Source organism: Puma concolor, chromosome A3, assembly GCF_028749965.1.
Source record: "Puma concolor isolate L17-30 chromosome A3, mPumCon1.1.hap2, whole genome shotgun sequence".
NCBI classification, from domain to species: Eukaryota; Metazoa; Chordata; class Mammalia; order Carnivora; family Felidae; genus Puma; species Puma concolor.
In genome coordinates, this window is record NC_141669.1 from 45,596,952 (window position 1) to 45,611,289 (window position 14,338).

General features: G+C 40.5%; 1 protein-coding gene across 4 annotated transcripts in view; it reads right to left on the reverse strand.

Annotated features, from left to right (window-relative positions):
- Window positions 1–14,338, reverse strand: part of CTNNA2 (catenin alpha 2) — a 1,114,437-nt gene that overhangs the window by 765,740 nt on the left and 334,359 nt on the right. For all 4 annotated transcript variants that reach the window (XM_025932078.2, XM_025932082.2, XM_086700738.1 and 1 more), the window contains exon 4: window positions 9,067–9,233. In XM_025932078.2, coding sequence (XP_025787863.2) covers window positions 9,067–9,233 — 167 coding nt within the window. The remainder of the gene's footprint in view (window positions 1–9,066; window positions 9,234–14,338) is intronic.

Genomic DNA, 14,338 nt, shown 5'->3' on the forward strand with positions numbered 1-14,338 from the left:
CTGTTGGGACAGACTAACCTCATTTCAGGATCCTCTTGTGGATATGGGGTTGATTGGATTTAAGTGACCTGAACTAAACTATTTAATAAGTCTTATATAATTCTCTTATTAGGATCTAGTTTTACAGCTAAATTAAAAATATTGTCTTGGGGGCACCTGGGTGGCCCAGTTGGTTAAGCATCTGATTCTGGGTTTCAGCTCAAGTCATGATCTCACTGTTCATGGGATAGAGCCCTGACAGCACAGAGCCTGCTTGGAACTCTCTGCCTCTCTCTCACTCTCTCTCTCTCTTTCTCTCAAAATAAATAAATAAACATTCAAAAATATATATTATCTTGGAAACAGTAGTTGGCTAAGTAAATAAATGAGTAGATGTAAGATTCCACCTTCTATTACTTTACTTGTTTAATCATGTACTCTGGTGTGACTGCTGATACCGCAGCACCATCATATTTTATGTCTCTGCCTCCTAACTCTGGCTTTTTAAAAAAAATTTTAATGTTTATTTATTTTTGAGAGACAGAGACAGAGTGCAAGTAGGGGAGGGACAGAGAGAGAGGGAGACATAGAATTCAAAGCAGACTCCAGGCTCCCAGCTGTCTGCACAGAGCGCTACGCGGGGCTTGAACCCACGAACCATGAGATCATGACCTGAGCCAAAGTCAGACACTTAACCAACTGAGCCACCCAGGCACTCCCTAAAGCTGGCCTTCTTGATTAAATATTTTCTTTCCTTCATAAGCTGCTTCTCCTGATTAAATTTTGTCTTCTTGTTAACAAGTGAAGAAAATGATTTCATCAGAAAGCAAGAATGCTTAAATGCTATTGTCATGTATTCTTCATGTGTCATGTTTTATAAAGCACAATAATACAGCTTATATTTCCAAAGTTATTTTCAGCTGGTGCAAGAAAAATGACACTAGCCAGTGCCACTGAGTACTTATGGGATGTACCAGACACTCTTCTAAATGGCTTATATATACCTAATTTCGTCCCAGAAAACAGCTCTTTTCAGTTGATAGTTTTCCTATTTTTTACTTTATGCAGGAAATACTGAGGTCAGGATGGTTACACTAGCTTCCCGAGAGGTCTCACAGCAAGTGAGTTGGGAGCCTGGATTTGAACCAAGGTAGTCTGCTCCAGAGTTCGTGCTTTTAACTCTCCAGCTCTACTGTCTCAGTTTCCCAGAAAGGATAGGTTTACAAAGTTGATGGAGTTTGGGTTTGGGTTTGGGTTGTACTGATCAGTTGATGATGAACACTCACTAAGAGCCTTGCCCCATCTGATCAGTCTCCAGGATCTAGTCATTCCACCTCTTTAATATCTTTAAAACCTACCTCCTTTTCACAACATGCACTGCCACTGCCTTCACCTGCCTTTCAGTCACTGACCTGGATAGTTTCAATGATCTCTTCATCTGTCTCCTTGCTCGGATGCACCCCTTTTCTAATTCTTTCTCCACATTGCTACCAAAACTATTGATATAAATCACAAATCTGATTCTGAGGCTTAGAAGTACTCAGTGGCTCCCTATAACCCACACAGAGTGCAAATGAATCATCATGTTATCTGAGGCACTAAACAACTTGTATTGCCCCATCCAACTTTGTTAGTGCCTCTCCCCACCTTGTCCTGTATGCTCCAGCAAGACAGAATCAATTATATTATTGAGAACACCCCAAGTCCCTTCTCTTGCTCTCATGCCTTTGTTCCTTCCCTTGGTGTGTGAAGCTCTCTGTAGCTGAAGTCTGTTGTCTGACCTGAATCTATCTCCTTTCTTATGGCACAAGCACCCCATGAGCGCACTAAGGGCAGATTTCCAGCAAGTTCCATTAGCTTGTGTGGCACCTTGGTGACCTCTCTGTCACCCAGTGAGGTAGGAATATCTGGATCTTGGCCCTGGCTCAGAGTGGCTGGGAGGGTCTCCCTGAAGTGCTCCATCCCAGTCTTTGGGGTAGCAGCTGCTCCTTATATCTGCTATTCCTATGTTCCTTAGAGCTCTCTTCCTGCTACCCAAACCCTTATAACTCTAGTCTGCTATTGGAGTTAACAGTTCTTCATATTAAGCTTCCCCCTGCTGAACTTACTGTGAAGCTTTAATCTCATCACTGAACAGAATGATATATCCCCAAGCTCTTCTGATGGGACCAACCTCTTCCCAGTCACCCTCAACCTTTAGGCTACAGTTTAGCTTGGGCTTCTGACTCCCACATACTCAATGTGGTCCAAGAAATTGGTTCCAGGAAAAGCAAATCACATTCAATTTAATAAGGCCCAATCCTGAGACCTCCTTCTCCCAGCCACATCACCCTTTCTCATATTAACCCCAAATGACCAACACTATAATTTGGTTGAACTGATCCCATCTGTGACTTGGGGGATGGTGAGGGAAAGGAGTAAGCACTGACCAAATTAAAAAAAAATCAACACATCCCATTCCCCCTCTAAATAATTTTTAGAGATAATCACCTAATTCATAAGCCAATAGAATTAACAAGACCATGAAACTTTTATTTGTGCTAAAAATAAACAGGAGGAGAATTCACTCTTTCCTGCTATCTTTAGTCTAGAAGCATGTATTTTGAGAATAGTTAGCAGCTATCTTGAGACTGACAAAAGGGCCTACAGAGAAGAGTGCTCTTAGTGAAGGAAAGGAGATAAGAGCCTGGTTCTTATCACATTTTTGTGCCTTGGTCAAGCCTTGCCTGAAGCTAATTACCCCTGGACTTCTTACTTTGGTGAGCCAATATACTCCTTTTTTAATATACCAAGTTGAAAATGAACTTTTGGGACCTCATCAAAATAAAAAGCTTCTGCACAGCAAAGGAAACAATTAGCACAGCTAAAAGGCAGCCGATGGAATGGGAGAAGATATTTGCAAATGACATATCAGATAAAGGGTTAGTATCCAAAATCTATAAAGAACTTATCAAACTCAACACACACACACACACACACACACACACACACACACACACACACACACGCAATAATCCAGTGAAGAAATGGGAAGAAACCATGAATAGACACTTCTCTAAAGAAGATATCCAGATGGCACACACATGAAAAAATGCTCAACATCACTCATCAGGGAAATACAAATCAAAACCACAATGAGATACCACCTCACACCTGTCGATGTAGAATGGCTAACACTAACAACTCAGGCAACAACAGATGTTGGCGAGGATGTGGAGAAAGAGGATCTCTTTTGCACCGCTGGTGGGAATGCAAACTGGTGCAGCCACTCTGGAAAACAGTATGGAGGTTCCTCAAAAAATTAAAAGTAGAACTACCCTACGACCCAGCAATTACACTATTAGGTGTTTATCCAAGGGATAAAGGTGTGCTGTTTCGAAGGGGCACATGCACCCCCATGTTTATAGCAGCACTATCAACAATAGACAAAGTATGGAAAAAGCCCAAATGTCCATTGATGGATGAATGGATAAAGAACAGGTGGTACACATATACAATGGAGTATTATTCTCCAACAAAAAAGAATGAAATCTTGCCATTTGCAACATGTGGATGGAACTAGAGTGTATTATGCTAAGTGAAATTAGAGAAAGATAAATCTCATATGACTGAAGTCATATGAAGAATTGAAGATAGAAAACAGATAAACTTAAGGGAAGGGAAGCAAAAATAATATAAAAACAGGGAGGGGGACAAAACATAAGAGACTCAAATATAGAGAACAAACAGAGGGTTGTTGGAGGGGTTGTGGGAAGGGGAATGGGCTAAATGGGTAAGGGGCTTAAGGAATCTACTCCTGAAGTCATTGTTGTACTATAGGCTAACTTGGATGTAAACTAAAAAAATAATTAATTAATTAAAAAATAGGGGCGCCTGGGTGGCGCAGTCGGTTAAGCGTCCAACTTCAGCCAGGTCACGATCTCGCGGTCCGTGGGTTCGAGCCCCGCGTCAGGCTCTGGGCTGATGGCTCAGAGCCTGGAGCCTGTTTCCGATTCTGTGTCTCCCTCTCTCTCTGCCCCTCCCCTGTTCATGCTCTGTCTCTCTCTGTCCCAAAAATAAATAAACGTTGAAAAAAAAATTTAAAAGAAAAAAATAATAAAATAAAATAAAATACCAAGTTGAGTTGTGTTTGTGTTACTTAAAGTGGAAAACATCCTAATTAGTATAACTTCATTGTAGGTGAGATCACAGCCGTGTGCACATTTTCCTCATATGCAAAGTTTTTTTTCTTAATGTCTTCCCTAGTAGCCTATAAAGTTTTGAAGGCAGGGGCTGAGACTTATTCACTTTTGAAGTTATCTGAGCACAGTGTCTTGTATACACTAGGCATCCAGTAAGTCCTTTTTGAAATGATAACTGAATACATAAATAAATTCCAAACAACCCAGCTGTGTGAAGTTAATGCCGCAATAGCTGTGACAGAAAAGATATGCTAAGAACCTGGGCAGTAATTTCCCTCTTTATAATCAGAAACAAGGCTATTTTATGTCAGTTGACTGCTGTTCTTCAAACACAAGAGCCACATTAGAGCTGTAGGACTACACAGCCAACTACTGAGAAATAATCCGTTACTGAGGACACACAACACTATTTGATGCTTATGTCCCAAAAAGCAGAGGTAATATTAAAGTCACCCTGTCTCATCAATGTCCTGCAAACAGGAGGCAGCAGCATTAGAGCTAGCCCCTGGTTGCTACGAAGGCAATCTGACTTTCCTGAGAAATTGACTAAGGGGTTGTTGTTTTTCTGTTTTGCCATTCCACTTTCTAGAGAGGGATTCTGAGATAATCAAGAACATCATTATTCCAGGACTTAGCCTGAGGATAGAAAAAAGGGGGTTGTTTTCTCTGATACATACATGTCAAGATGAGTTTATGTGTGTGATGCCATCGCCAACGCTAAGCACTGACAATACGATCTGATTACATTAATTCAGAGTCTAGGGAAAATAAATATCCCTCTTCATGATCACCAATTGCAATGCAGGATTCCTTGAGAAGTCTGAAGTGCCACATATGAACCTAACACACTGACAATGTCAGCTGATTGCAGGATACATCAGACGTCTGGCTAGGGAATCACTCACCAGCAACTTCAACAATGAAGGTGATTATAATTCAGTATTTTTTAATGATGTCTGATGTGCAAATGATTGCTTTAGCTTTTCTGAGGAACATCAGATTCGCACCTGGGTGATAACCCAGCTTTGAATTGTATGTCACCTACTATTCCATCACTATCATCCTGATTTTAAAGCAAACACAGCAGCAAAAACCTTTTGTAATCATGAGAATTCTGAATATATGTTTAAAAAAAGCTCAACCTTAAAGCCCATACAAATACTTGCATAATAATACAAGTAGTTTAATATGGGCAACAGGGATATCTGTGTTATAGGAAAAGATAGGCTCTTTAGCAGTCATGTAAACATACGTTTCCAAACATAATTTTCAGGTAGCAGAATGCAAAATCGCACACCCTGCCAAATCACACAAACTCCACAGATATCCTAATTCTTGATTCATTTTTACAGAGTGAATTATATTTGCTCATTAGTACTCAATTTTCTGATAATTACTTATTGGGGTGCAGGGCAGAGAATGAAAATGGGTATTTTAGGAGAATAAACTGACTATACTTCATCTACTTAGTGAATTATTGATGGAGAAACATGAATATAAGGTTCTGATCAAGCAACTCCCTCTATGTTCCTGTAAGTCATTCAGAAATGAGAAAAAATCATTGCCTGGAAAGAACAGCAATAAAAATTTGGCATATGGCCTAAGAGATAAAAAGGAAGATATTATGCATAATGCTTAAAGGTAAAAAGGTTACCATGGCAGGAACCTACAGACCCACCATAGGGTATTACTCTATCATCTCAACCAAAAGAAAATGGAGTCACTACTTTTTTAAAATTACTTTATTTTTTAAGTTTTTATTTACTTACTTTGAGAAAGAGAGAAAGCACAAGTGGAGGAGGGGCAGAGAGATTGAACCCAAAGCTGAGAGGTCACGACCTGAGCCGAAATCAAGAGTCAGATGCTCAGTTGGACTGAGCCACCCAGGCGCCCCTGGAGTAACTACTTTACGGCAAAGCACTTGTCACTCCTTTTTGTTACCTCGGTATTATCACCCGTGCGGTAAGGAAACTCATTTTTTATATGGAAAAGGCTTTGAGAAAGGTGTAGATGACCATTTCTAACCTGCTCCATTCAAACATATAAAGACGTTTTCTTCATCTGAGTTAAAAACAAATACATACATAGATGCTTGCAGACAACACTTGTTTGTGAATGAGAGAATGTGCTTCTACGAAAAAGAACAAAAAGCTAAAGTAGCAGTATACAACAGGTTCATGTGGGACGGATTGTTGACACATTGTGGGTTTTTGCAGGGAGGCAACAGCCGCCTGATTTGAAAGCCTGACTGACTTGAACCCGGAGCGTGAGACCCGCCACCGCCTGCATCTGGGAAGCCCTCGCCCTGCACTTCCTTCCTTGCTCCACAAGAGAGCAATGTTCCACCACGGCTACCCTCTACAGAGGCGGTGCTCTCTGGAGAACAAATGTGTTATTTAGTCTGCAATCACTTTTAATTTTACTACTGACAGTCTGACAGGACTACTTAATATTGCTGGGTTGACCTTTCCGTGGTTTTGTGCTAAACCCGTTTTTTTTTCCCCCCGACTTCCCTTCATCTGCTGTGTTGGGAAGAGAATACAATTGACTCCACAAGACAACAGACTGCGGTGATATTATCAGTAGACAGCACTGGTCAAAACAAGTGGGTGGAGAGGCAGGATTACAGGCAGGAACCAGTGCTGTATATCCCACCTCATCTTGGAGGACGGACACCCTCTGCATGTGGGCAGCTTGGGGAGAAGATTCAGCCTGTCATCACAGGAATGGCTGAACAGGGCCTTCCGAGGTGCAGAAAAAGAACATATGGGATGTCAAGTTAATTTCTTGAGGTTGGGTCCTATTCTCTCCCTGGGAAAGGGAGGTTGTCTGTCTAGGGGAAGATCTTTCTTAAAATGTTGCATTTGAAGATTCAGCAGGCTGCAAGAGAAAGATGAAACTTTTCTCCCACACACTTGAGAACAAAGTTACTTGTTGCCTAAAATGTGCATAAAGCGCGAAGCTTACTTTGCACCAAACTTTGTGATAAATGCTTCCTAGGAATTTGACCCTTTTTAAACTCCCTACAACTCTGTGGGCTATACTACCACTAGCCCCATATTAACAGATGCAGCGTCTGATACATAAGGAGGTTATACGGTAGATTACAACACAGTAGGCAAGTGGACAGCAAACCAAAATTAAAGTTAATCTTATTCCAGTAGCCAAATGGTGAATCATAATGTTGTACTGGCCGTTGATATCCTCTGAACTAGGTAAAGTCTCTCCTCATACTGCTCACCTCATCTAATCTGCAAGAGCCTTTCTTGGCTTTTACAGGCCCATTCTCAGAAAAATCTGAGAGGAAACTCCCAAGCAGGCTCAGCTTTGTGCCCTTGGGTCTTCAGACCTGTGCACCCTTATAGAAACTGAGAACAGCTGTATCTTTGCTTTGTGGTTAATGATCATGGAACTCATACTGGAGATGTTGGAATTTGAGACCTTTTATAATATCATAGAGTTGATACATAACTTGGAGTCTTGGCTCTTTTATTGGGGCCAGCTCAGGTAAGATGTGACTCAAGACTTTTTGACAGACAACCACTTGTTTTAGAAATTTCTTGATGAATCCCTCTACAGAACAAATCTGAGATAGAAAGTAAGGTGAGAGTGGGCTCTCATGATTCATTTCCTTATCTCACCTGCCCCTACTTTTCATTTCACTGACAGAGAAAATAAAAACCTCAAGGGCTGGATAATAGGGAAAATGATAAGCCAGGAATGGCCATAGGTAGGGGAACTAAACCAGCAATAGGTTGACTCCCAAAAAATGAAAAGCCCATGGTTCACATCTTATCGTCTAAGGACCCTGATGTCAGTCCAAGGTTGGTGCTAATTGTCCAGAAGTGAAATTAACTGAGGCGTGGAATAAAAACTCTCTAGACAGAAGCCAAACTCCTAAGCAGTTGAATTATGTTATCTGAGTTCAGAGGACTGAACTACCCTGGTTGCAGACAGATACAAGTCAGCCTAGAGAAAGGCCTAGCTGTCAAGGACTGGAAAGGCTTGCCTTAACCCTGGTCTAGTAAAATTTGTGACTAGGGCAGGGCTCCACTTCCATTAGGAAACAAAAGAGTTGAAGAGAATGAAGGAAATGTGACAAGCAAGGCACTTATAATGAGAGTCTATGGGTTAGTGCGGCATGGAAATGCCCACCCAATCCAGGTACGTTAGATGCCAGACTTGGTGCAACAAGATTGACTTTAACCATGAGATGTGTATGTGAGGCTCTTTATTGCCAGACTATGGAAGTGCAAGGATGGAGCAGGTAACAAAACAGAATTCAACACACAATCCATATTAGGGTGGGCATCGGTGGTCATTTGGCCAGCTAACCAGAAGAACTGACCTACTCTGAATTACCACACAGACTGCACTATTCTGAATCGCAAGATAGGGCCAAGGCAGGTACACCGTGCTCAGCCTCTGGGGCCTAAAAGAATATACTGTTTTGAATTCCAGGAAGTAAGAGGAGAGTCCAAACTCAAGTGAACCTTCCATAACTTTTCTTGTATATTATTAAATGTAATTTTAGTATTAGAAAGATTTGGGGGTAGGGATAATTGGGTGGCTAAGTCATTAAATGTCCAACTCTTGATTTCGGCTGAGGTCATGATCTCACGGTTCACAAGTTTGAGCCCTATGTCAGACTCTGCACTGTGTCAGCATGGAGTCTGCCTAGAAGTCTCTCTCCCTCTCTCTCTGCCCCTACCTCACATTCAAGTGTGCTCTCTCTCTCTCTCTCTCAAAATAAATACATTAAAAAATAGAAAAATTTGTAGGTATACCACTTGGGTAAGTGATCTGGTGAGTAGTGAAACATCTTTGGTACAGTTCTGAGCTCTAATATACATAGTCAGTATTACCACGCCCCTAAAGCAAGTTTCACTAAGTTCCACATACGTACAATTTTCAGGTGAGATAAAAGTCTCATGACATCCGCCATGTCCGCCAGGATGAGTAAGCGCGTCACAGCTGAGAGCAAAGCCCTCGCCGCCCTCACCATGGTGCCACGCTTCACTGATGAGCACGGGTCATCAGCAAACTCCGAAGAGGCGATGCGCATTGTCTCACCTGGAAGACAAAGATGGAGAGCTGTGTGGGTAGACTGCAAGCTCAAAGGCTGGCAATCATAAAGATCCATGGATGGATGATTATTGTTCTTATCGCAAAACCACCATGAATAGGAGGTATTCCTGCCACTCTCCATCACAACCCACCTTGAAGTTCAATGCATCAGTGCACATTGGACAGAGGCTGTGGACAAAATAAGGTGTTCATTTCACACAGAAGTGTGAAATTATGCTTTAAACATCAATAAGGAATATATTCAATTCAATGTGTCTAATAGTTGAGATGAATTTGCCCTGACCTTAATCAGTCTCACATTACATTTCCCTTGGAGCCAATGGTATTTACTAGGCAGCTAGTTGAGCTCACTGACAGTTGAGGTGCAAAGTTAACTGCTCCACAGAGGAATGAAACTAAAACCTTGGCCTCATTAACACTGTACTCTTAATTGTGCTAATCAGAGAATAACAGACTACAGAAATACCCAAATATAGTCTTTTAATACCCTGCTAAGAAGCTATTCTCTAATTTAGAGAGCATTTATAAGAGAATTGAACCAATCCAACAAATGCTGATTAAGCCTGTACTATGTCAGATATTATTAAGCTCTGGAATTACAGAGGTGACTGAGGACACCCTGATCTCTAGGAGTTTCCCATCTAATAAGGAAACATGATGTAAATACATACTCATAATATCTGTGATTACATACCACCACAGGCTTATGATCAAGACCATAGGCAAAGAAGGGGAAGTGATTGATGTATTTAGCGTGAGGCAGGGAGAAGCTGTCAACATTGATGGGCTCTGAAGAACTAAAAGGTGCTCACCAGAAAGACAGTGGTGGGAACAGCACCCTCAGCAGCATAAATGCTGTGTGAGGCTCTGAAACCTGGAGCAGGATGCTGAGTGTGAGGAACCACAGTCATGTGGGAGGCACGGGGAGGAAGGGGTACAGAGAATAGAGGTGGCAGTGCTTAGAAAGCCATGAACGAGATCTGAACTGTGTCCTCAGCAGGGATGCAAGTGACATTAATAGATTTTTATTTTGGCTACATCACATGAAATAAAGTGCAGGGGACAAGTTTAGGGCAGAGACACTAGTTATTAGGGCAAGTGCATGACTGTTGGAAAGCAGCAGTAATGAGGTGGGAAATAGAAATGGGATACAGAGAGGAAGGGATACAGAGAGGATATTAATGAGATCTGTGTTCAAGCACGACCAGATATGGGGACTGATCAGATGTGGAGACCAGGAGGAAGGCAAGTGTTTGGTGAATACTGAATATTTGTACAAAGGGATGCAGGAGTAGCAAACAGAGGGGTCACTGACGAGGATGAGATAGGTTCCCTGTCAGTGGACTGGATATCACCTGGGGTAAAGAGGCCTGGGAAGCAGAATCATGAGGCTTCACATAGCAGAGCATACACAGGGGCAATACAAGCTTCTTCAATACACTTGAAAAAGAGAGTTAATATGACCAATTATTTAATTTAGGGTAAAAAAAAAAAAAAGTCATCCAATATTTATTATACAAATGATTACTTCTGATCTATTAATCCAAACCTAATCAATTATATCACTGAAAGACTCTGTGTCCTGTAATGTATCCTCAGACACAAGAGAAAACAAAACAAACCACCCCTTTCCATTTCACAAGCAGATCAGAATAGAATGTAATTCACTCAATGTTACAGTTATTCAAACCCTCAGAGGGATACTTTTCATGCTTGGGAAACGAAGTCGTGTCAGGAAATATATTGCATTGTTAGATTTTTAAAAGAGACTACTGTCTACAATAAGCATACTATATAACCAACCAGCCTAGTCTCAATGCCAATACACCAACAAATAGCTTGATTAACAGCACGGGAGACATGTAAAAATTCATTACCATATTGGCACAAAGGTGAATTTTTAAGATCTGACCCCTCAGGACTAAATATACTTTAAGGTGGAGGCTGGCAATTAGGAGATACATATTTAATTCAGGTGTCCCACCCTTGCTACAGGATTGCATAAATCTCCTCACTCCCTGAACCACCCCCCTCAAAAAAAAAAAAAAAAAAAGACTCATTGGCAGATATCTGTGTTGTGGGAGAAGACTATCTCATTCTCACTCTGCATAGTGCAGCTGGAAAGAACATCCACAGTGGTAGCAAATCTAATGAAATATTGAGAAGGTCACCACATCTAAAGATGGACAAATTTATGTATGGTATCACGGGTGCAGTAGCTGATGTTGGAATGAATCTACTTATTCAAGGAAAGGGGAGATTTATTCTGCATATGAACCTAGTAAGTAACATGGTTGAACCCAAATTCTGCAAGCGAAATTGGTATATGAGCCACAATAACAGTAGGCCACTCAGGTAGGGCTACTCTCTATACCAAGGGCCCTCGGAGGTGAGCCCAGCTGCACCCATCAGCATGAGGAGGAACCCTATCTAATCAACCTAATATTCAAGTACAGGTTTCTGTATAAAGTGTCAGTATAATGGCACTTAATCCAGATACTGGCCATTCAGTCAGCAATACTGCTTCAAAGCTGAGCAACATGTAGCAATATAGAGCTCTTACATGGAGCTAATCAAGTTGTGGCCCCCAGCAGACACCCCAGGAAGGATCTCTGGAGATGTTCATGAGAGACTAGAGAAGGGAAGGGGAGGAGAAATTGAGAGGAGAGAGACCCACATTAATGTGACTCTTCAAGTGGAAACCTCATGCTAAATTCTGACATTATTCTAAGATAAATAGAAGATGATTTGATTCAAGTTAAAAGTAAAAACTCATTTTAAACAGGTATAAATGATTTTATGTTGTTAAAGATTTTAAAGGAACGACAATCTGAAGTCAACTATGACTTTAATGCATTTTATTTCCCTGTAGTTTTAAGATTACTGAATTAAAATGGAAATCTATATTAAGCAATGATAAGTGAGTTTATCAGGATAAAATTTGTTATTTTCCCAGGGAACCGCCTTTTCTAGAGGACTAAAATATTTAGCTAAGAAACAGCATGCATGTGTAGAAGAGAGAAGGGATCAATGAAGAGAGGATAATAGATCTGCCTTTTTAAAAATATATATACCATTTTATTCAATCTCAGTTACTTGATATGGACCTAAGCTCACAAAAAATTTTCTCTAGTAAAGCCTTTGATCTCCTCAAGCCACTACCACCTGCTAGAGAGAAGAAAAATTAACATCTCCAAATAAGTGACCAAAGGGAATAACAACATGTACAGAGAGCTTCTATATAAAGGCTTATTACGTAAGTATTGTTCTAAAAAACATACATATATTAACTCATAGATTAAAGGAGAAGTAACCTTTAAAATCACAAAGACCTAGGATCACACTCTAATGCCACAGCAACCATTACCAAAAATGAGAGCTTGGCGATTATCCAACCTTTGTGTTTGAGTCCCCTCAACTACAAGACAGGGGCAGAAATAATGAGAGCTTCCTTGTGGACCTGCCATTATGGTTAAAGGTTACAGGTGATACAGTCAAAGCACCCAGAACAAGTGTTTACTCATAATGGGGGCTCACTCATTATTGTCATTAATATCACTGCTCCCACTATTACTGTGATCCTCCCCCTTACAAGAATAGTTCATGAACTCCTTGTTAAAGGTTTGGAAGTGCATATTTTGGTCGATTCCATTCCTGTGTACACAATAATTGAGAAGCAAGAAAACATCTGCCCAATAAAAATATTTATTGTTTTAAGGCAGAAAATAACTCCCCTCCCAAATGTTTCCAGTACTTGGCTTTCACACTGATGCTTGTTCTGGTTCTTATGTTACCCCAGAGGCCCTGGGATGGATGGATAATTGTGCATAAGCTTGAAATAATATCTACTCAAATGTGGAATGATGCAGGATGATAATAATAAATAGAAGAGGTGGATAACATACAGAGGACAGAGGCTCAGGAGTAGAAAAGTCATTTTGGAAGCAGATTATGAACCAAAATAGCATGAAATACCATGTGGTGCATCCTTTGAAGGCAGAGCCTGCATGTAACAAAAGCTCTCTTTAAATACTTGACAGATGAACTACTGGAAAACTGTGAGAAGTGAGGGAAAAGGGTATGGTGAAAAGCTAGATTCAGAAAGTGTTGAGCTGTCTTCCAGAAAGTTCTCTATGCAATATGTCTAACCAACAGTTATCATATGTAATATCTGCAACTGTATATTCTCCTTTGTCTAGTTATATAAATTCTCCTTTAATTACATAGATTTTTTTGCCTAATTACATAAAGTATAGGGCACATATTGATGGTTCATGTTCTTGATATTTTCCCATTGTAGACTTCCTAGAGAAGATAAGAAATAAAGAGCAAAGTTTCCAACCCTCTTAGCTATAATTTGTTCCCTTTTCATAATAACCTATGGCTGCCTCAGAACCTTTTTCACACATATTTTCCTCGAGGTACAAACCTTAGAAAATCCTGAGAAATGAATCCTCTGCAGCAATGCAGAAAATGCAATGTATTTTTAGACAAGAAAGATTAGTGAAGTCTAATACCTGACCACTGCTTCACACACTCTTGTCTGGTTCTGCTCCCCAAACTACACATCTTCTTTGAGCCACACACTCACAGAGACAGTGAAGGAACAGACACAACAGAATTTTAAAATAATAATTGAGTGGACACTGCACATCATCTGAATGTTTTATCATTTTGATTATGTTGTAGAATCTGTAAAGCAATGTAGTGTTTAAAAACCATTTACTGCTATGGTTAGCTCATTTTCAAAGCATGGTGGGAAATACGTATCTTCACTGGAGATAAAGCAAATGAAATGTTAAATGAAGGGTCAATGTAGGGAGCATCTCTCTATTGGCTAAATGGGATGCTGCCCAATTGATGAATTGCTTAATAAAGCCAATTAGATCTTCTAGTTAAGAAAAAAACAAAACCAGGAATGGCCAATGTAGACATGGAACACCATGGAAGTTACAGCATTACCAGACAAGATTTTGACATATTACATTATGTCTCTTGGCTCCTTTTTCGAAGACAAAGGTGAGCACTCCCTTGATAGGAATTATCCAGAGTTGGCTGGTGTACAGTTGAACTAAATGCATAAGTAAATA